Source organism: Nerophis ophidion, linkage group LG10, assembly GCF_033978795.1.
Source record: "Nerophis ophidion isolate RoL-2023_Sa linkage group LG10, RoL_Noph_v1.0, whole genome shotgun sequence".
In the NCBI taxonomy this organism is placed as follows: domain Eukaryota; kingdom Metazoa; phylum Chordata; class Actinopteri; order Syngnathiformes; family Syngnathidae; genus Nerophis; species Nerophis ophidion.
This window is the reverse complement of record NC_084620.1, coordinates 12873042-12894639: the sequence shown is the minus strand read 5'-3', so window position 1 is coordinate 12894639 and position 21598 is coordinate 12873042. Positions and strand designations below refer to the sequence as shown.

The window sequence follows — 21598 nt, the reverse complement described above, 5'->3', positions numbered from 1 at the left end:
AAAGTCTAATGATAAAGTCAATGAGGGATTTTTAATCACTGGTATGCTGAAATTATAAGTAATATTGATACTGTTGTTGATAATATTCATTTTTGTTTCACTACTTTTGGTTTGTTCCGAGTCGTGTTTGTGTCTTCTCTCAGTTGCTCTGTTTATTGCAGTTCTGAGTGTTGCTGGGTCAGGTTTGGTTTTGGAATTGGATTGCATTGTTATGGCATTGCTGTGTAGTGGTTTGTTGGAATGATAAAAACAAAAATACAATAAAAAATAAATAAGAATCGATTCTGAATCGCACAACATATTCAATTAAATTCGTATTCGAATCAATTTTTCCCCACACCCCTAATATATATATATATATATATATATATATATATACACATCCATCCATCCATCCATTTTCTACCGCTTATTCCCTTTGGAGTCACGGGGGGCGCTGGTGCCTATCTCAGCTACAATCGGGCGATATATATAAACTGCACTAACTTATATAGTTAGCTGGATCAGAATGTCAAAATAATGCAATCCAACATTTTTGTCACTATAATATTACGTAGTAAAGGCGTCGTGTAGCACAGTGGTAGATTGTTCAGGTGTACATGTTATAAAAGTGCATTTGTCTGCTAGTCCGCCCACATGAAGACAGGGTTGAGGATGTTTCAATTTACCCTGACAAGCTTCCAACACCTTAGCTCTGCACCTTATAAGGTGCTACCAGCGGGTCATGTGATCACTCACCGGACACCCGCAGCCTCTCCCCACTTGCAGTCGTGACTTTTTATCATTAAAGTCATTATTGATCCTTGAGAGGAGAAACAGGGAGTCAGAGGATGTTCAGCAGGCCATTAAGGTCAATAAGTGGCTGCATGAGTCCATTGATGATAATCGCTTCCCACGCAGTCAACAATGTCTTGACATTTAGATAATGGCTCTCCGTGTTTACTGCGCTGACTAAAGCTGACGGCAGGGAGGTTGGTGGAGTGTCGGCATTCTTTGTGGTGTCCAGGCGGCCTCATTAACATTTGAGTCACCGTGTGTCACGGACAAAGTGCTACAGCATGCTTGGCCTCATGTGGCGCTTGGACACCTTGTGAGGATGGAGCCCGTTAATTTTGAGCGACACAACTGAATCTGATTTTAATTTTCACTTTGCATATAAACTAAATCGTGCTTTGAGCTGTCAGATTTGGTCATCGCATCAAATCTTTTTTTTTTTTGGTGACACTTCTTCCCCGCCTTCACTCGCCTCAGCCAATGATGTGCTGGCGTCCACTGGAGGATGAGGAGGATGTGAGGATGAAGGAGACTATTTATCAGTGACTGTCTTACAAGTTGAGGAGTCTTGTGGAGATGCTTCAGCCGCAGGTGCACATGCTGCTGCTGGTTCTGTTGTCCAGTGGGCTGCTGGTGCGGGTCGGCGGTGCGGACCTGATGGCAGAGACCCTCGAAGCGGACATGGCACTGGACAAGGTGGGACATGATTACATCAAACACTCCAATTAGAAGCCAACTGTTTTCTTTTTTACTTTTTCTGCTTTTAGGCCTTGGCTCGCTCCTTACTGCTGAGGCTCGTCTACCAACTTGCGTCCAGAAGAGCGGAGGCGATCCCCTGGTTGGAGGGCGAGCTGGGTGTGAAGGTGGGGGTGATGCGGCGACACCTCCCGCTCTCCCAGAGGGAACGCAAGGCAGGCTGCCGCAACTTCTTCTGGAAGACTTTCACCTCCTGTTGACTGTCAATTGATTGATGCTTTGTTGTTCTTATTGTCTGTTTTACAAGTGGCAGGGATGTACAGTCAAATCAATTAAAGGTGTGTTTAAAAGGAACGCTTTGTTTCAATTTATCTAGTTAGTAACAAAACACTTCTTGCTTTTAATGTCTGTTTTTTTTTTTTATTGTCACTCGGCACAAAAAGCGGCCGCCTCATCACAGCAAAATGACCATGAGTTCCACTTCACAGCATTTAAAAGTTGAGAAAAGGGGAAACAAAAAGAGGACGTCAGCGAAGCTACATGGCTGATTGTGCAACTGGACATAACATTCAAACTAAATATTTGAGGATTTCATGTGAGATTATTAATGCAATTGAAGCTTAAAAAAAAGGGAAGGGGGTTAAACATTCTTCAGGTGAGGTTTACTGTACATGTTTTAGCCCTTTAGGACACAAATAGACAAGAAATGGGGACGGAGGTTGAACAAGTACTGACGCAGAAAAACAAGTGCAAAAATACACAAAAGGGTTGTATCACAAAAACGCCATGACTTGCATTGTGGCGTCAAAAAAAAAAAAAAAAAGTCTTCCAATTTGCACGTGAGAATGTTTTCACCCTGTTTTCCTTCTCGCCCCCGAATTCATTGCACCGGCATCTTCTAAGTAACAGTCCAAAATAGCCGCATCGTACGAAGGTGAAACACGACATTCTACTTTCGTCTACGAGGTTACAAAAGAGTAACGGCGAGTCACAGTTATTGTTGCGCTGGTTTGAGGCAATACTGACACATTTCTCGGTCATCCTTCAGTATGGGGGGAAAAGTGTGCAATTTGCTGTAAGCTGTACCTTCTCGTGTTAATGTTGGACACAAATAAGATCAAGAAAAAACTGCAACACAAGCTCTCGTTTGGATTCGTAGCTAACAGCTTACCTGTCACACTCGCAAATACAACACAATGGAGGTGAGAGGCAGAGGGGGCATTAAAGCTGTGCGGTGTGATTATTTTTCATTGATCAGCAGTCCGTGGAGATTTTTGCAGAGAGATCCTGGATACGCCGAGCGCTGCAGCTCTTGCACAAGATGTGGCCGTCCAGCGGGTAGCATCCACGACCTTCGCCCTCGGAGGACAGCAGGAGGCCACATTCCTGATCAACACAGATTTTGATAAAACCCAGCACACGCGTAAGAAGGAATGTTTGTTTCTGTTTTCAGGTAAGTAAATATTTTTTTCATAAAGACTTTACTTTAACAATACTGAATAAGTAAACTATCCAAATATCGATATCATCGATAAGGGGTGTCCTGATCCGTCGTTGATATCAAGTGATAATCGTCAAAAAAGCAAGTATCGGACAATATCGGCTTGCATTTAAAATCCCCGGTATAAGCTCCAATACAAACAATCTGTTCACTTGTGCAAAGCTGAGACAGCCTGTTAACATCTAAATGTCCTTCAGTAAACCTACATGCTTGGTCTTGTCTTGTATTCTTGTGAAGTCATTTACACAAAGTAAACATTATAAGCAGGCATGTCAAACGTACGGGCCAGGGGCCGGATTAGGCCCGTGAACAGGTTTTATCCGGCCAGCGGGATGAGTTTGCAGAGCATAAAAAATGAGCCAGAATTTTTAATGAAAGAAACTGATGTTCTAATTGTGTCCACTGGATGTCGCAATAGCAATTCTTTGTATCTTTGTAGATCAGGGGTCACCAACCTTTTTGAAACCAAGAGCTACTTCTTGGGTACTGATTAATAGTTTGATACACACTTTAAAACAATGCCAAAAATAGCCAATTTGCTCAATTTAACTTTAATAAATGAATCTATATATATAGAAAAATGGGTATTTCTGTCTGTCATTCTGTCGTACATTTTTTTCCTTTTACGGGAGGATTTTTGTAGAGAATAAATGATGAAAAAAACCACTTAATTAAACGGTTTAAAAGAGGAGAAAACACGAAAAAAATAAAAATATCATTTTGAAACATAGTTTTAAAATTTCGACTCTTTAAAATTCAAAATTGAACCGAAAAAAAAGAAGAGAAAAACTAATTTGAATCTTTTTGAAAAACTTAAAAAAAGAATTTATGGAACATCATTAGAAATTTTTCCTGATTAAGATTAATTTTAGAATTTTGATGACATGTTTTAAATAGGTTAAAATCCAATCTGCACTTTGTTAGAATATATAACAAATTGGACCAAGCTACAAAGAAATCATTATTTCTTCTAGATTTTCCAGAACAAAAATTTTAAAAGAAATTCAAAAGACTTTGAAATAAGATTTCAATTTGATTCTACAGATTTTCTAGATTTGCCAGATTTTTATTTTTTTATTTTAATCATAATAAGTTTGAAGAAATATTTCACAGATATTCTTTGTCGAAAAAACAGAAGCTAAAATGAAGAATTAAATTAAAATGTATTTATTATTCTTTACAATTAAAAAAAATACTTGAACATTGATTTAAATTGACAGGGAAGAAGAGGAAGGAATCCAAAAGGTAAAAAGGTATATGTGTTTAAAAATCCTACAATTATTTTTAAGGTTGGATTATTTCTCAAAAAATGTCTTTCTGAAAGTTGTAAGAAGCAAAGTAAAAAAATAAATGAATTTATTTAAACAAGTGAAGACCAAGCCTTTAAAATATTTTCTTGGATTTTCAAATTCTATTTGAGTTTTGTCTCTCTTACAATTAAAAATGTCGAGCAAAGCTAGACCAGCTTGCTAGTAAATAAATACAATTTAAAAAATAGTGGCAGCTCACTGGTAAGTGCTGCTATTTAAACTATTTTTAGAACAGGCCAGCGGGCGACTCATCTGGTCCTTACGGGCAACCTGGTGCCGGCGGGCACCGCGTTGGTGACCCCTGTTGTAGATGATGCTACATACGTTAAAAAAAACAAAAAAAAAACACATGAAGTTAGTGCACCAGTCGAGGAAAATGAGCAAACTACCTAAATAACATCCTGTTTTTAATATTTTGATGTTTTTTTAACTTGATTGAAAATTAACACCAATGAGTTGACTGATGAACATTATCACAATGTATTCAGAAAATATAAACAACGACACAAAGAATACTATTATCCGCTACATGTAAGTGTAAAAAAACCAAAACAACATCATTATGAATTGTACAATTTCAGAATGTGTTTGTTTTATTTTTAAACAAAAAAAAATCTGAGGTTGTCTTTATTTTTAAGTTATCGTGCCGTGATTTTACCAGCCTGGCCATCTTGGGAGTAGATTTTTCTCCATGTGGCCCCCGATTTAAAATGAGTTTGACACCCCTGGGTTGCAGGCTAGTCGGAGCTCGCAGCTATACAGCAGCTAAGCATTGAATAGCACACAATCTAGACTTAAGTGTCTTTAGTTGAACCATACTGCAGTTTAAAACACATTTGTCAATACAAACAAATATCAAAATAAATATTGTTGCACATTACTTACACATACAAAGTTTCCAAGGCAGAAGCGTAATAGAAAGTATCCAGTAATAATTGTATCCGCATCATTTTGACTTACAGCTTCAGAAGCTGAATCTAACGAATTATTGTGACAAAACACAAATCAACACTCCACTTCAAAAACGTTTTCTAACGCTCCTTTCATTGGTTGTGTTTCTTATGAACACACTCAGGCTCCCATAGCCCCCAGAAGAAGAGTAATACAGTAAACCTTGTTTATTGCTGTTAATTGGTTCCGGACCTTGCCGTGGTAAATTAATTTCTGCAAAGTGGTAACTATAAATTCAATATTGTTATAACTGCAGCCTAAAAACCTGTTGAAGATGTTCTCTTGAGACATGAAATAGCACCAGTATAGTCACCTTTATCACCTCGTGAGGGACCACTGTATTACAATAATCACTAGGCTGCCCCAAGCGTGTTACAAGTGAAGTGAATTTTTTTTTTTAGGGCTGCGAATCTTTGGGTGTCCCCCGATTCGATTCAATATCGATTCTTGGGGTCACAATTCGATAATATATCGAGTTTTTCGATTCAACGCGATTCTCGATTCAAAAACGATATTTTTCCGATTCAAAACTATTCTGTATTCATTCAATACATAGGATTTCAGCAGGATCTACCCCAGTCTGCTGACATGCAGAGTAGTAGATTTAAAAAAATAAACATATTTTATAATTGTAAAGGACAATGTTTTATGAACTGATTGCAATAATGTAAATTTGTTTTAACTATTAAACGAACCAAAAATATGACTTATTTTATCTTTGTGAAAATATTTGGCAGTGTGATGTCAAGCTTATGAGATGCGATGCTAGTGTAAGCCACTGTGACACTATTCTTTTTTTAAATTTTTACAAATGTCTAATGATAATGTAAGTGAGGGATTTTTAATCACTGCTATGCTGAAATTATAACAAATATTGATACTGTTGTTGATAATATTCATTTTTGTTTTACTACTTTTGGTTTGTTCTGTGTTTGTGTCTTCTCAATTGCTGTTTATTGCAGTCCTGAGTGTTGCTGGGTCAGTTTCTGACCCAGTCGCAGCAGGTTTGGTTTCGGAATTGGATTGCATTGTTATGGTATTGCTGTGTCTGAAAAATAAAAATAAAAAAATTAAAATGTAAAAATAAAAAAAATTTAAAATAGATTTTTTTAAAATGAGGATCGATTCTGAATTGCACAACGTATTCGATTCGATTTGTATTCAAATCGATTTTTTCCTACACCCCTAATATTTATATGGCGCTTTTCTCTAGTGACTCAAAGCGCTTTACATAGTGAAACCCAATATCTAAGTTACATTTAAGTGTGGGTGGCACTGGAAGCAAGTGGGTAAAGTATCTTGCCCAAGGACACAACGGCAGTGACTAGGATGGCGAAAGCGGGAATCGAACCCGAATCCCTCAAGTTGCTGGCACGGCCGCTCTACCAACCGAGCTATACCGCCCCACAAGAGTAATATTAAAAACCAAAATGGGACCACAGACTAAATCTTGTTTAGGGCCACAAACAGTATAGGGCCTTTTTTTATTTTATTTTATTTTTTAAATCGTACACAGGAAGGCTTCGGCGGAAAACAGTCAAAGTATGTGAATGAGAACAAATGTTTTTATTTCCTTATTTTACACTATTGCCTTTGTCTTGCTCCAACAATTGTTTGTAATAAGAGGAAATCCCTTCTATTCTTTTGTTGATACAGTTACCTTGTCTTGAAGTAAAAAAATATATATATCAATGATGTTAAACATTGATTAGGTTATGGCACTTGTATTGGCCGTAACGCCCATGTATTTACTTAGTAACAGACCGATATCAACATTTGTAGTATCGCCCACGTCTAGTAAACATTAGCGGACACACCGGCGCACTCCTCCGCCCCATAGTGAACGTCATTATGTTGTCAGGGCTTCCAGAGGTAGAATAGAATAGACTAGAAAGTACTTTATTGATCCCTGGGGGTAGACTAATACACAACTCAATGAATGACACAAACGTGTTGTCTCACCTCACAAACGTAACAGTTGACGTGAAAACTGCGGTCCAGCGCCACGATCCTGACCGTCTCCTCCTGACCCATTTCGGGCATGATAGGCTCACCACACACGGAGCAGCGGGGCGCATACTTCCTGTTGGCCGTGAGTTGAAGGTCAGCTGCGCGTGATGCAACTACACGTAGGTGGGCAGGTGTGCGTGTACCTGTGGAAGTCGTCGATGCAGTGTATCTGCGAGGTGGCGTCCACAGTGAAGGGCACGCCGTCCAAGCAGCAATTACACACCACGCATGTAAAACAGCGAGGATGGTATGCTTTTCCCATGGCGCGCAGGATGCGGTCCAAGATGGGCTTGGTGCACTTTGAGCATCGCTCTAGTGTTCTCTGGGAGATTTATATATATAAAAAAAAAAAAAAGCGGTTAGGTTTAAATATTTCGTGACAACTTTACGGGACGCTTTGTCATCATTTTGTCACTTACAACGTAGCACGTTTCACAGTAGCTCTTCTTGTCCAGGGCGTAGAAGGGCTGTCCTCGTAGGCGGGCGTGGCAGGTGATGCAGGTGAAGCACTCTACGTGGAACACCTGCTCCATGGCGATGCAACCGCTGCCGTCGCCGACCACGTTGTCTCCGCAGCGGGCGCAACGGCCTGGAAGGGATGTTTGGTTTTGTTTTTTATTCTTTTTAAATTCTCCCTCCGAGTTTGTGATGTGCGACGTACCGAAATAATCCTCAGTTGGAGGGTGGTTCATGTCGTACACCAGCTTCTTGGTGAGGCGGTCCAACTCCTCCTCTGGTCTTGTCGGTGCTGCCATCTGCTGGTGCTAAAAAAAGCATGTACGTCACATTACATTTGAATTAATTTGTAAACATTTAAATGATCATTATTCAACTTGACACCCACCTTGTTGTGTAAATGTGCAGCCCCCGCTTGATTATTTTCCATTCCTCTTTTCGGCAAGGCCACCTGCTTGATTCTTCCTCCCGATCCACTTCCCATGTAGCCCGTTTCGGGGGGGCTCTCATGCATGCCCGGGTGCAGGGGGTACCAATCCTGCGGGCTGCTCTGAGGCGGGGGACGTGGCACATGTTGGCGAGGTGGTGGCGGCGTGTAGGCTTGCTCTGCCTGCCTCCCCGTTTGAGAGTATGTGACGGGTTGGGCGGTCTTGACCTGCACACTGAACCTCGGCCCGGTGGGGGTGGAGGCTGTGGTATAAGAGGCCGGCACGGGCTGGGGGTACGGTTTTGGTGTGGATGAACTGTAGTAGTCCTGCTGTTGGCATGCTGGGTACTGAGATGCGTGCTGCTCGGTGTACGGTGACGGCGGGTGGTACTGGCTCTGGGGGTGAGGAGGGTACCCTGAGGTGGGGCGGCTCTGAGGTGGGGCGGCGACGTGGTGCGCAGGTTGGTAGTGATCCCCTGGGAGGTATTTGTTGTAAGGCACATTGTCGTACAGCTGCGGAAGCCAAAGGAATGTCGTTAATTCCTGCTAATGATTCAACGTGGTGACAGACGGGTAGGGACGTAGTACCAAATTCTGGACCTCCATACACAAGACTCCGAAATGGCCCCCCATCCCACCCTTAATCCAAGTGTCGCCACCCCATACACACACTCCTGCATGTACTAAAAAACTCATTATTGCATAGATTTGGTTGAAACCAGATTTTTAAAACGCATGTAAAAACCTTAAATAGGTTTCTGACTTTTAAAAGTCGGGATTAACAAATTTATTATCTAGGTCTTTTGGTTTGGTAAAAAAAAGTGCCAACAAATTTAACATAGTGTCCAGAATAGCTTATGATTTTAAATAATCAAACTTGTTCCTTTACTTCAGAGAGTAGAGGAAATTGATCAGTGGATAATACGAATTATAATAGTACATCATTATAATAACGATTATATTATTATTAGTGCATCTCCTGAGGGTTAAGTCTCCCCTTGTCTTTAAAAACTAGTGACACCCCTGTTTCTAACTTTAATCGAGGGTCCTTGAACGAACCAGTTATGTTAAAGGCCTACTGAAACCCACTACTAGCCACCACGCAGTCTGATAGTTTATATATCAATGATGAAATATTAACATTGCAACACATGCCAATAGGGCCTTTTTAATTTACTAAATTAAAATTTTTAAACTTCCCGGGAGTTTCGTCTTGAAAACGTGAAGACGTCACAGGTTTTTAGGAAGTATGAGCGCTGCACACACACACAGCTAAAAGTCGTCTGCTTTAACGGCATAATTACACAGTATTTTGGACATCTGTGTTGCTGAATCTTTTGCCATTTGTTCAATTAATATTGGAGAAGGCACAGTAGAAAGATGGAGTTGGGAAGCTTTAGCCTTCAGCCACACAAACACACGGTGATTCCTTGTTTAAAATTCCTGGAGGTGAAACTTTCCTATGGATCAGAGCGCAGTCAAGCCAACATGGATCCCTACCAAATGTCAACCAGCAGGTTTCGGTGAGAAAATTGTGGTTAAAAAGTCAGTTCTTACTGGAGAAAAGCTGAGCTTGTGCCGTCCATAGCTGCCGTCGACTCCCCTGAGACATTGCGCGTCGAGACACCCGTGGAGACACCCTTCCGACTATCAGGTACTATTTAACTCACTAAAACACTAGCAACACAATAGAAAAGATAAGGGACTTCCCAGAATTAACCTAGTTAATGTGTCTAAAAACATCGGAATCCGTCCCAATGCAATTGCGTTTTTTTTTTTACTTGTTTTTTTCTAGTCCGTCGCTATCAATATCCTCAAACACGAATCTTTCATCCTCGCTCAAATTAATTGGGAAATTGTCGTTTTCTCGGTCCGAATAGCTGTTTTTGTGGGAGGCTCCCATTAAAAACAACGTGAATAAGTGAGGAGTCATCAAACATGTGACGTCATCGTCTGCGACTTCCGCTAGAGGCAGGGCTTTTCTCTTAGCACCGAAAGTTGCAAACTTTATCGTGGATGTTCTCTACTAAATCCTTTCAGCAAAAATATGGCAATATCGCGAAATGATCAAGTATGACACATAGAATGGACCTGCTATCCCCGTTTAAATAAGAACATCTCATTTCAGTAGGCCTTTAAGTGAAATCTGAACATAATTTTCTCCCATGCTGCGACAAATACGTGTATTATATGTTCACCTTCCTTCTATCTCTTAATCATTGTTTCAAAATGTTGGTGCTTTTTGTGAATATTTAAAGGTGAGCTTTGTGTTATCAGTTATAAGTTTGCTGCTACGCTGGAATGAACCACTAGGCATTTCTAATAGGGGGTGGAGGTAGTTACACATTCTTGATTTGATTCAAACTACCTTTTCATTTAACATTCATTGATATATTTATTTCATATTAACATTTACAACGTTTTTAATAATTTACATATTTGAATAACGGGGGGGTGAAAAAAACTTAACAAAAGCCTAGAGCCCCCGGGTGTCATACTTGCGTGCTGGCGTCATGAGGGTTGCTATCAAGGTCCGCCAGCATGGAGGTGAGGGAGTCGATATCGGCATCGATCTTGGAGTGATGGCTCACTGGCTTTTTTGGGCCGCGGTGCTTGAATGACAGCATGTTCACATTTCAAACATTAAATTTTAGCAGCTAAGTGTCTAATGCTGGGGACATTTACTGGGAGCTCGTAGCCGTCCACATGGGGGGTCCAGTTGCGCTCTTCTTTGGGCCCGTGTGAAGGGGAATAGTACAGATCACCAGGAGAATGATGACCAGGCCCGCCTTTGCAAGAACAGAACTCAAAATGAGCCTTCGCACCGTTGAAACAATAACAATCTAACAATTCGTATTTCAGTTTTTTACCTGTAGGTCCTGTCGCCATATACCTGGTGGCCATCACCCCTCCTCCGTTCTGATCAAAAGCGCTGTATTTTGGCCGGAAGTCAGGCGCACCCTTTTTGATGGGCGCCCGGTAAATGGCCGACCCTGCAGACTGGGACATGGGGGAAACGGCTTGGTCTGGACTGTCCAGAGTCCTCGGTGGCAGCCAGGTAGGACCAGACATGGCAGGATTCTTAAAAAGGAAAAATATTGTTATGGTTGAGTAGTCATCTGATAGGTAACCAATGGAAACCAAGGGATGCTTCACACTTTGTTTCCAATGGCAACAAGAACATACGGGGACGAACAATAGGCTTGGAGTTTTGGAGCAGGAAGTTTGCAGCTACTTGGAAAGGTTTGGGGATTTCCAGTATGCTTGCACGTTGCCCCAAAACACACACACACATAAACGGCAGTAGCTACTCTTACCAACTGTCACGACAATGCGTATTGTCTTTGGGTGTTTACATAAGAATATCAATGATTGAGGGAAAATAGGAAATATTATGTAATGACAGCAGGTGGCTCTGAACAATATATGACTGTACTTTACATGAAAGGGTTGTAGCACACAGCTGTCTTGACAATGTGGCTGAAGACTGTCACAATACAACACAACACAATACACTGTTACACACTAGTGGAACACTCTTAAATAAGTCCCGCTTATGTGGCTAACCTATCTATGACGACTCATCAAGTCCTGGTCCACCAAGTTATTATTATTACTAAAAAAGCATCTATGAAAAAGAGGTTGCTTGGATGGCAACATATGTTGCTCCAAAACCTGTATGTACCTTTCAGCATAAATGGCGCCCTCACAGATGTGTAAGTTACCCATGCCTTGGGCACTAATACAGCCCCATACCATTACAGATGCTGGCTTTTGAACTTTGTACCTAAAACAGTCCGTATTGTTCCTTTCCTCCTTGGTCCGGAGGACACAATGTCCCAAGTTTACAAAAACTATTTGAAATGTGGACCACAAAACACTTTTCTCAGTCCATCTTAGATGAGCTCGGTCCCAGCGACAGGGCAGCGTTTCTGGGTGTTGTTGATAAATGGCTTTCGTTTTGCAAAGTACAGTTTTAACTTGCACTTACAGATGTAGCGGCCAACTGTAGTTACTGACGGTGGTTTTCTGAAGTGTTCCTGGGCCCACGTGGTGATATCCTTTACACACTGATGTCAGTTTTTGATGCAGTAACACTTGAGGGATCGGAGGTCACGGGCATTGCCGCTTACGTGCAGTGATTTCTCCAGATTCTCTGAACGTTTTGATGATATTACGGACCGTAGATGGTGAACCGCAGATCGTTGAGAAATGTTGGTCCTAAACTGTTGGACAATTTTCTCCCGCATTTGTTCACAAAGTGGTGACCCTCACCCCATCCTTGTTTGTGAAAAACCAAGGATTTCAGGGAAGCTGCTTTTAAACCCAAGCAGGGCACCCACCTGTTCCCAATTAGCCTGTTTAACTGTGGGAACTTCCCAAAAAGTTTTTAATGAGCATTCCTCAACTTTCTCAGTCTTTTTTGCCACTTGTGCCAGCTTTTTTGAAACATGTTGCAGGCATAAAATTCAAAATTAGTTAATGTTTGCAAAAAATAAAGTTTACTAGTTCGAATGTTAAGTTTCTTGTCTTTGCAGTCTATTCAATTGAATATAGTCTGAAAACGATTTGCAAATCATTGTATTCCGTTTTTATTTACAATTTATACAATAAACATCTTTTACGGGGCGGGGCGCCTTATGGCGACCCATCAGTGTTCTTGTTCTGTAACCCTGTATACTGTTTGTTTGTCTAATCTTGAACAGGATTGTGCTGAAAACAAAGTTTCGTTGTACTTGTGCAATGACAATAAAGACCTATCCTATCCAATGTGCCAACTTCACTGGTTTTGGGTTTTGTAATACAAATCTATAAAATCAGGACCATATGGCATATGGAACTTTAAATTTGCCAACAGTTTCCACACAGCTGCTGCAATAGAACGCACATGACACTGGTGGTGTGTGAGTGATATGCGCACTGAACAGAGTTGTATTATTATCAAAGCACACATGTTTAAAGTGCCATTTCAATGTTGACCATGTGCATTTATCAAAAAAAAGAATGATGGTTATGGCAAACAAAAATATGTATTACCACTTTTTTCCCTAAAATATTAAGGCTATAAAGTGCGTTTTATTCAATTACTCAAAGATCAAACACACTAATCGATAGTTGTAGCCCAAGTCGGGCACTTTCATCAACATTACATTTCAGACCGGAATAATTTCCATGAAAATTGTTCCGTTCATGTTAATATGTGTTTTAGTTTTGTCAATTTCCTCATTATTGCTAAGCTGGTGCCACAACATAATTCTTGTCTAGTTACAAAACATTACATTTTCATGTCCAGTACCAAATAAGCAACTAAATAAAAGCATGGCAGTAGTAATTTGCGGGAAGAAGTGCATATTAAATCTAAATTAATGAATCCCACGGCCATTCATATGAAATTTTACTGAAAATGTATTCCTAGCCCCTTCCTGCTTCATCATTAAAAAAAATATGATGGCTTAATTCAACAGATATTCAAATTTTCTTCCTTGGTGCACAGTATTAGTGCTTGGCTGGTAAATTTGACATACAGGAAGCAAATCCCAATTGGGGTCATGCTCTAGACATGTGCAACTTTGTCTTCATTATGTTAATTTTGTTGTTTTGCAATAAAAACTAAATATATTGAAAATGTTTTTCTTATGAATTAATTTTAGTACAATGTACATGTTTGACATACCTAAAAGAATGGTGAAAACATTTTGTTAAGGGGGATAAAATTCTGCTTAGGGGCCCCAATTTAGCCTGGGCAGCCCTAGCTCCGATGTCATAAAAAACACAAGAATCAATGTGAAAATATGCACAAATTGAGGCAAAACATCCATCCATCCATTCATTTTCTACCGCTTGTCCCTTCCAGAATCGCTGGAGCCTATCTCAGCTGCATTCGGCCGGAGGGCGGGGTACACCCTGGACAAGTCGCTACCTCATCACAGGGCCAACGCAGAGAGACACAACATTCACACTCACACTCACAAACTAGGGCCAATTCAGTGTTGCCAATCAACCTATCCCCAGGTGCATGTTTTTGGAGGTGGGAGGAAGCCGGAGTACCCGCAGGGAACCCACGCAGTCACAGGGAGAACATGCAAACTCCACACAGAAAGATCAGGACTCAGGACTACTCAGGACCTTCGTATTGTGAGGCACATGCACTAACCCCTGTACCACCGTGCTGCCCCACTATGGCTATTAGTTACATTGTTTTCCTCCAAAGACATGCATCTGGGGATGGGTTGATTGTAGGGGTGTAACAGTACACAAACATTTTGGTTCGGTACGTACCTCGGTTTAGAGGTTACGGTTTGGTTCATTTTCGGTACAGTAAGAAAACAAAATATACATTTTTTGGTTATTTACCAAATTTGTAAACAATGGCTTTATCCTTTTAACATTGGGAACACTATAATAATTCTGCCCACGTTAATCCACATTCAACTGCCTCAAGTTGTTGCTTTGACTAAATAAAATGAATAAACCTTTCTTCTACATATAAAAAGTGCAACATTAAACAGTTTCAAGTCAACTCATCATGCTTAATTTATTACAGCATTTGGGAAGCCTGTAGTTGACTTTTATTATGTAAATGTTGTATTTTTATCAACATGTGAAAGCAGGGACCCTGCCATTCAAAACTAGGCTGCTACATTACTAATCATTAATGTAACAATAGCTGAAAAAATAGTACAATAGCAATAGGAGAAACTATTCATTCCTGAACACCATGGAGTTCAATGAAATAACAGACAGACAAGGCTTTGCTGCCCCTAACACACACACACGCACAAACACAAACTCACACAGCAAAATGAGCTAACGCTACGCTAAAAGCTAATTAGCCTACACCTCAAGCCAGAACTGCGAGCGAGCTGAGCTGCAGTTTAAGTTTCTAGAGGATCAACGGGCTCATAGTGACGTTTGTAATAGTTGTGACTGGGAGGTGTTTTTTATAATTTGGGGAGAGTACGCTGTCCGCTGCTCCCCTGCTAAACGCTGAAGCATTGACTACATACTCTCTGAATACGCACTGCTGATTGGCTTTGTATGTAACTAATCAGATGGTTGTGTGGGTGTGACAATGCTTGCTGCTGAGACAGAGGCAGAAAGCAGAGCAACTTGTGAAGACTTTTGCTTACAAACCTGTTCGGTACGCCCACGTGCCGAACCAAAACCCCCGTACTGAAACGGTTCAATACAAATACACGTACCGTTACATCCCTAGTTGATTGGCAACACTAAATTGGCCTTAGTGTGGGAAAGTTTAGTGTGAATGTTGTATGTCTATCTGTGTGGGCCCTGTGATGAAGTGGCGACTTGTCCAGGGTGTACCCTGCCTTTACCCCCGCAACCCCAAAAGGGACAAACGGTAGAAAATGGATGGATGGGTGGATAAATGCCATAGTTTAAAAAATATTTTATTCTTGCCCATTCTCCATATGTGTCTGACCAGTCACACATAAACATGCAACTAATGCCTGGTTTCAGTTTTGTCGACAACCGTTTAGGTCGATGCCAGTCTGCGAGTCTGATTGGGCGTTGAGATAACCGGGGTCTACTGTACTTTAGGGAGGGTTGGATGTCTGATGTGAGAATTATGAACGCCTTCTATGTCAGCTGGTTGGATTCGAAAGAGAGTGGGGAAAAAACACTCAACGAGACTGATGGAGAGAATTTGGTTCTGTCATAAATGCTCGGTGCTAAGAGGATTAACATGGTGGGATGAGGGGATGATTTTGTAGCACAAAAACACAATGCTTTGACTCCAAATATAAGCCTGTCCACACAGTTTATTTAATAATTGTACTTTAACCCTCAAAGGCCTACTGAAACCCACTACTACCGACCACGCAGTCTGATAGTTTATATTTCAATGGTGAAATATTAACATTGCAAGACCGATTTTTTTTATTTTGTTTTAATCTTCTATTCCCCCTCCTTGTTTACCTGTATCTCATCTTTTTTGTAAGGGGCGCTGGAAGCCGGCAGACCCGTCAGCGATCCTGTTCTGTCTCTCTGTAATGTTTGTCTAAACTTGAATGGGATTGTGCTGAAAATTTTAATTTTCCTGAAGGAACTCTCCTGACGGCATAAATAAAGTACTATCTAATCTAAACATGCCAATACGGCCGGTTTAGTTTACTAAATTGCAATTTTAAATTTCCCGTGGAGTTTCTTGTTGAAAACGTCAGGAAATATTAGCTCTGCACCACTTACGGCTAAAAGTCGTCTCTTTTCATCGCGCAATTACGCAGTATTCTGGACATCTGTGTTGCTGAATCTTTTGCAATTTGTTCAATTAATAATGGAGAAGTCAAAGTAGAAATATGGAGTTGGGAAGCTTTAGCCTTTAGCCACACAAACACAGGGTGATTCCTTGTTTAAAATTCCCAGAGGTGAAACTTTACTATGGATCAGAGCGGTCAAGCGAACATGGTTCCCGACCACTTGTCGACCGGCAGGTTTCGGTGAAAAAATTGTGTTAAAAAGTCGCCATTTACCGGAGATCTGTGGAGTTTGCGCCGTCCTTGTATCTGCCGTGACTTTCCTCAGACACTGGCCTCAAGACACCCGTGGACACACCCCTCCGACGATCAGGTACTATTTAATCTCACTAAAACACTAGCAACACAATAGAAAGATAAAGGATTTCCCAGAATTATCCTAGTAAATGTGTCTAAAAACATCTGAATCCATCCCAATGCAATCGCCTTTTTTTTTTTTACTTTATTTATTTATTTATATATTTTTTCTAGTCCTTCGCTATCAATATCATCATCCACGAACCTTTCATCCTTGCTCAAATTAATGGGGAAATTGTTGTTTTCTCGGTCCAAAAAGCTCTTACTGCTGGAGGCTTCCATTAAAAACAATGTGAGGATGTGAAAAGCCCTCACCCTTGTGACGTAATCGTCTGCGACTTCCGGTAAAGGAAAGGCTTTTTTATCAGCACCAAAAGTTGCGAACTTTATCGTCGATGTTATCTACTAAAACCTTTCAGCAACAATATGGCAATATCGCGAAATGATCAAGTATGACACATAGAATGGACCTGCTATCCCCGTTTAAATAAGAAAATCTCATTTCAGTAGGCCTTTAAATGATTGTACCAGAAAAGCACAGGTAAAAAGTGACAAAAAGCTCCATTGCTCACTGAAGTTAAAGGCCTACTGAAATGAGATGTTCTTATTTAAACGGGGATGGCAGGTCCATTCTATGTCTCATACTTGATAATTTTGCGATATTGCCATATTTTTGCTGAAAGGATTTAGTAGAGAACATCAACGATAAAGTTTGCAACTTTCGGTGCTAAGAGAAAAGCCCTGCCTCTAGCGGAAGTCGCAGACGATGACGTCACATGTTTGATGGCTCTTCACATATTCACATTGATTTTAATGGGAGCCTCCAACAAAAAGTGCTATTCAGACCGAGAAAACGACTATTTCCCCATTAATTTGAGCGAGGATGAAAGATTAGTGTTTAAAGATATTGATAGTGACTAATAAAAAAAAAAATGTATAAAAAAAATTAAAAATTAAAAACGCGATTGCATTGGAACGGATTCCGATGTTTTTAGACACATTTACTAGGATAATTCTGGGAAATCCCTTATCTTTCTATTGTGTTGCTAGTGTTTTAGTGAGTTTAACAGTACCTGATAGTCGGAGGTGTGTGTCCACGGGTGTGTTGACGTCAGTGTCTCAGGGGAGTCGACGGCAGCTTTATAGACGACCCAAGCTCAGCTTTTCTCCGGTAAGAAGCGACTTTTTAACCACAAATTTCTCACCGAAACCTGATGGTTGACATTCCGTCGTGATTCGTGTTCGCTTGACCGCTCTGATCCATAGTAAAGTTTCACCTCCAAGAATTTTAAACAAGGAATCACTGTGTGTTTGTGTGGCTAAAGGCTAAAGCTTCCCAACTCCATCTTTCTACTTTGACTTCTCCAATATTAATTGAACAAATTACAAAAGATTCAGCAACACAGATCTCCAAAATACTGTGTAATTATGCGGTTAAAGCAGACGACTTTTAGCTGTGTGTGTGCGCAGCGCTCATACTTCCTAAAAACCCGTGACGTCTTGCGTACACGGGGCAGAGGAGTTAGTGCGTCTGCCTCACAATACGAAGGTCCTGCAGTCTTGGGTTCAATCCCAGGCTCGGGATCTTTCTGTGTGGAGTTTGCATGTTCTCCCTGTGAATGCGTGGGTTCCCTCCGGGTACTCCGGCTTCCTCCCACTTCCAAAGACATGCACCTGGAGATAGGTTGATTGGCAACACTAAATTGGCCCTACTGTGTGAATGTGAGTGTGAATGTTGTCTGTCTATCTGTGTTGGCCCTGCGATGAGGTGGCGGCTTGTCCAGGTGCCTTCTGCCCGATTGTAGCTGAGATAGGCGCCAGCGCCCCCCGCAAACCCCAAAAGGGAATAAGCGGTAGAAAATGGATGGATGGAACTCCCGGGAAATTTAAAATTGCAATTTAGTAAACTAAAAAGGCCGTATTGGCATGTGTTGCAATGTTAATATTTCATCATTGATATATAAACTATCAGACTGCGTGGTGGGTAGTAGTGGGTTTCAGTAGGCCTTTAAGCTCAGTCTGAATGAGTTCAAAAAAAAACTGGGATGGCTTGGTCACAGAAATTAACTGTTTAAAAATTACCCAGAGTGGTTTTTAAAAAACTGTTTTTAAGAGTTTATATAATTTCCATTTATTAGCTGACATTTGACATGTCCAGAAATAGATGACAGGGCGTAAATGTCAGGAACAACAAACAGGACATCCGGTGCGCCCTCTGTTCCTTTCAAAGTATAACACTGCACACGGCCGTGGTATAGAAAAAAACAAAATTTTACCTACCTATAATAAACGAGACGAAAGGTGGAAGATTGAAACTGGATAGTCGCTTCTGTATTGTAGGTAATGTACCAAAGGGAAACATAGGCCACGTTATTCCACATTGTAAATAATGCTTACGTATTTTATTTTGAAGGCAAATTGCAGTGGCTAACGGCATGTAGCTGCACGGAGCTACAAAATGTTTGCACTTTAGTAATAGTAAATGTAACAAATGGCTGCATGCTTGGTTTGTAGTACATGAATACATATTAAAATGTACTCATTCAAAACTAATGCACCACGAGGTTAGTGGACGTCTACGCAGATCTGCATTAATAATAACACCGACCCTCTTACCATCTAAGTTAAGTTAGTAAGTTGTGAGGTTGTTGCCAAATAACTGGCCGTATGTCGTTTATTAAAAACGGCTTGCTTTGATTTGGTTTTCTACTGTAGTGAAGCTGCTGATATTTCCTGCATTTCAAAAAGGGGAACAATGAGAGAATCCTTACTTACCACCAGTAAGGGCGCACGACAGCACGACGTTTGGCTGCCATTACCTTGTAAGAAAGTTGTCTCGGAAAATGAGACCCTTTTCTCTTGTTTACGCTCCTTGACGCCGTTAACCTACTTTCGCTAGTGGTCCAGGAGAAGAGGCCTGCTGGCAGAGAGCTGAGAGATTCCGTTCTCCATGCATTCCCAGTAGGTGACGTAAGCAACCGGGTACGCGCATGTGCGTGCAGACGCTGCAAAATTGGGAAGGGGTCCAATATACCAGTAGTTCTCAACGTTTTTTCAGTCATGTACCCCCTGTGAAAAAATTTTTTATTCAAGTACCCCCTAATCAGAGAAAAGCATTTTTGTTTGAAAAAAAGAGATAAAGAAGTAAAATACAGCACTATGTCATCAGTTTCTGATTTATTAAATTGTATAACAGTGCAAAATATTGCTCATTTGTAGTAGTCTTTTTTTAACTATTTGAAAAAAAAGATATACAAATAACTTTTTCCAAAATAAACAAGTGATTCAATTATGAATAAAGATTTCTACACATAGACGTAATCATCAACTTAAAGTGCCCTCTTTTGGGATTGTAATAGAGCTCCATCTGGATTCATAAACTTCATTCTAAAAATTTCTTCACAAAAAATAAATATTTATCAACAATATTTATGGAACATGTCCACAAAAAAAATCTAGCTGTCAACACTGAATATTGCATTGTTGCATTTCTTTTCAGAGTTTATTAACTTACATTCATATTTTGTTTAAGTATTATTCAATAAATATATTTATAAAGGATTTTTGAATTATTGCTTTTTTTTAGATTATTTTTAAAAAATCTCACGTACCTCTTGGCATACCTTCAAGTACCCCCAGGGGTACGCTTACCCCCATTTGAGAACCACTGCAATATACCAAGTAAATACAGAGCCAGTATTGCCGATATCGATACTTTTTTTTTTTTACCTTGCAATGTTTCAAAATGATCGAAAGATTTTGCCCTATTAGTTCAAATAGTTCAGATCAATAACTTTCACAATTTTAGGCATTTTTTAATAAAGATTTCAAATATTTTTTAAACAGCTAACTGTTAACAATTTACCAATATATAAACACATCAATACAACAATATCAACAAAAAAAAACTAATATTCCCTTTAAATACATTACAAATGTTTCATAATGCAACATAGTAAACAAAAGCGGTATGCCAAAGAATCACTAGATTAATGTAAAATGTTTTACATTGCTGTATTCAAACACAGTGTTACTGTTCAACTGTGCCAAATGTATACCTTGTTTTTACTGACAAGTTTAATTTAATGCTGGTCATTCTGGTGGTACTTGGAGAGGCAAGTTTTCTTCTGAGGTGGTACTTGAGGACCACTGTACTATTGACTCCCATTCAATTCCATCCAAAGCCTTTTTGTGTTTGAGGACTTATTTTCTGAGTTAATAGTGCAACGCAACTATATGTAAATGTATTAATGCTGTCAAATTATATTTTTAAATCCAATTAATCACACTTTTGAATTTAGATTAATCATGATTAATCACAGATTATTACTCGCTTGCATAATTTTAACTTGAAAAAATATCCCAATATTTTACACAAATGCAATTTTATTGACAGAAAGTCATACAGGAATTCTTTGTTGTTTTTTACTTGAATGCATGTCATTTTATTTGCTTTAAAACTAGATAACAGTTTTATCTTAAGTCCAGTCAGGGTCTATTTTGAAGTGAAATTTACCAGCTAAGGCCAAGTATTCTCACTCATCACCCATTACATCATACATTGACCTGATCCCTGATTGTCAAGTAACCATCCGCTCTTAAGGTGAAGAAACATTTACAGTCACAATAAATTGTTTGATTAATCTGCATATATACATGATTAATGCGATTATTTTTTTGCGATTATTCTCATGAGTCTACTTGCTATTTTTGACAGCCCTAAAATATATACAACATGCAGTACTTGAATAACACAGCAAAAAAACACAAATAGTTGTAAAAAAAAAAAAACGTTTAAAAAATGAATAAAATATTAATATCAACACAATAGTATGAACTTACTTCTTGTATTTTTAATTATATAAACATTTGTTTATATTGAAGTCTATTGGGCACTGCT

At 39.8% G+C, this 21598-nt stretch overlaps 2 protein-coding genes across 4 annotated transcripts; one reads left to right on the top strand and one right to left on the bottom strand.

Moving 5' to 3' along the window:
- Positions 1–1086: 1086 nt before the first annotated feature.
- Positions 1087–1818, top strand: sst5 (somatostatin 5). Its single transcript, XM_061912439.1, has 2 exons — positions 1087–1470; positions 1542–1818. The coding sequence occupies exons 1-2, from the start codon at positions 1351–1353 to the stop codon at positions 1728–1730; spliced, it is 309 nt and encodes a 102-aa protein (XP_061768423.1). The 5' UTR covers positions 1087–1350; the 3' UTR covers positions 1731–1818.
- A 292-nt stretch (positions 1819–2110) lies between these two features.
- Positions 2111–19722, bottom strand: trip6 (thyroid hormone receptor interactor 6). Of its 3 annotated transcripts, XM_061912436.1 has the most exons (10): positions 19589–19719; positions 10996–11206; positions 10811–10914; positions 10624–10737; positions 8087–8638; positions 7904–8006; positions 7662–7831; positions 7386–7564; positions 7195–7315; positions 2111–2856 (listed from the first exon to the last, which is right to left on the bottom strand). In XM_061912436.1, the coding sequence occupies exons 1-10, from the start codon at positions 19688–19690 to the stop codon at positions 2725–2727; spliced, it is 1788 nt and encodes a 595-aa protein (XP_061768420.1). In that variant the 5' UTR covers positions 19691–19719; the 3' UTR covers positions 2111–2724. The 3 variants fall into 3 exon arrangements, with proteins under 3 accessions (XP_061768420.1, XP_061768419.1, XP_061768422.1); XM_061912435.1 differs by having other exon boundaries at positions 10811–11206; positions 19589–19722; XM_061912438.1 differs by having other exon boundaries at positions 10811–11206; positions 19474–19692.
- Positions 19723–21598: the final 1876 nt, after the last annotated feature.

Bases quoted from the DNA above. Each gene is read 5' to 3' on its own strand.
- sst5 (XM_061912439.1), top strand. From the start codon at position 1,351: ATGCTTCAGCCGCAGGTGCACATGCTGCTGCTGGTTCTGTTGTCCAGT. The intron at 1,471-1,541 runs GTGGGACATGAT...TTCTGCTTTTAG, and splicing joins CGGACATGGCACTGGACAAG to GCCTTGGCTCGCTCCTTACT.
- trip6 (XM_061912435.1), bottom strand. From the start codon at position 19,690: ATGCGCGTACCCGGTTGCTTACGTCACCTACTGGGAATGCATGGAGAA. The intron at 10,738-10,810 runs GTAAATGTCCCC...CTGTCATTCAAG, and splicing joins TGGACGGCTACGAGCTCCCA to CACCGCGGCCCAAAAAAGCC. The intron at 7,832-7,903 runs GTACGTCGCACA...CATCCCTTCCAG, and splicing joins TCCAACTGAGGATTATTTCG to GCCGTTGCGCCCGCTGCGGA.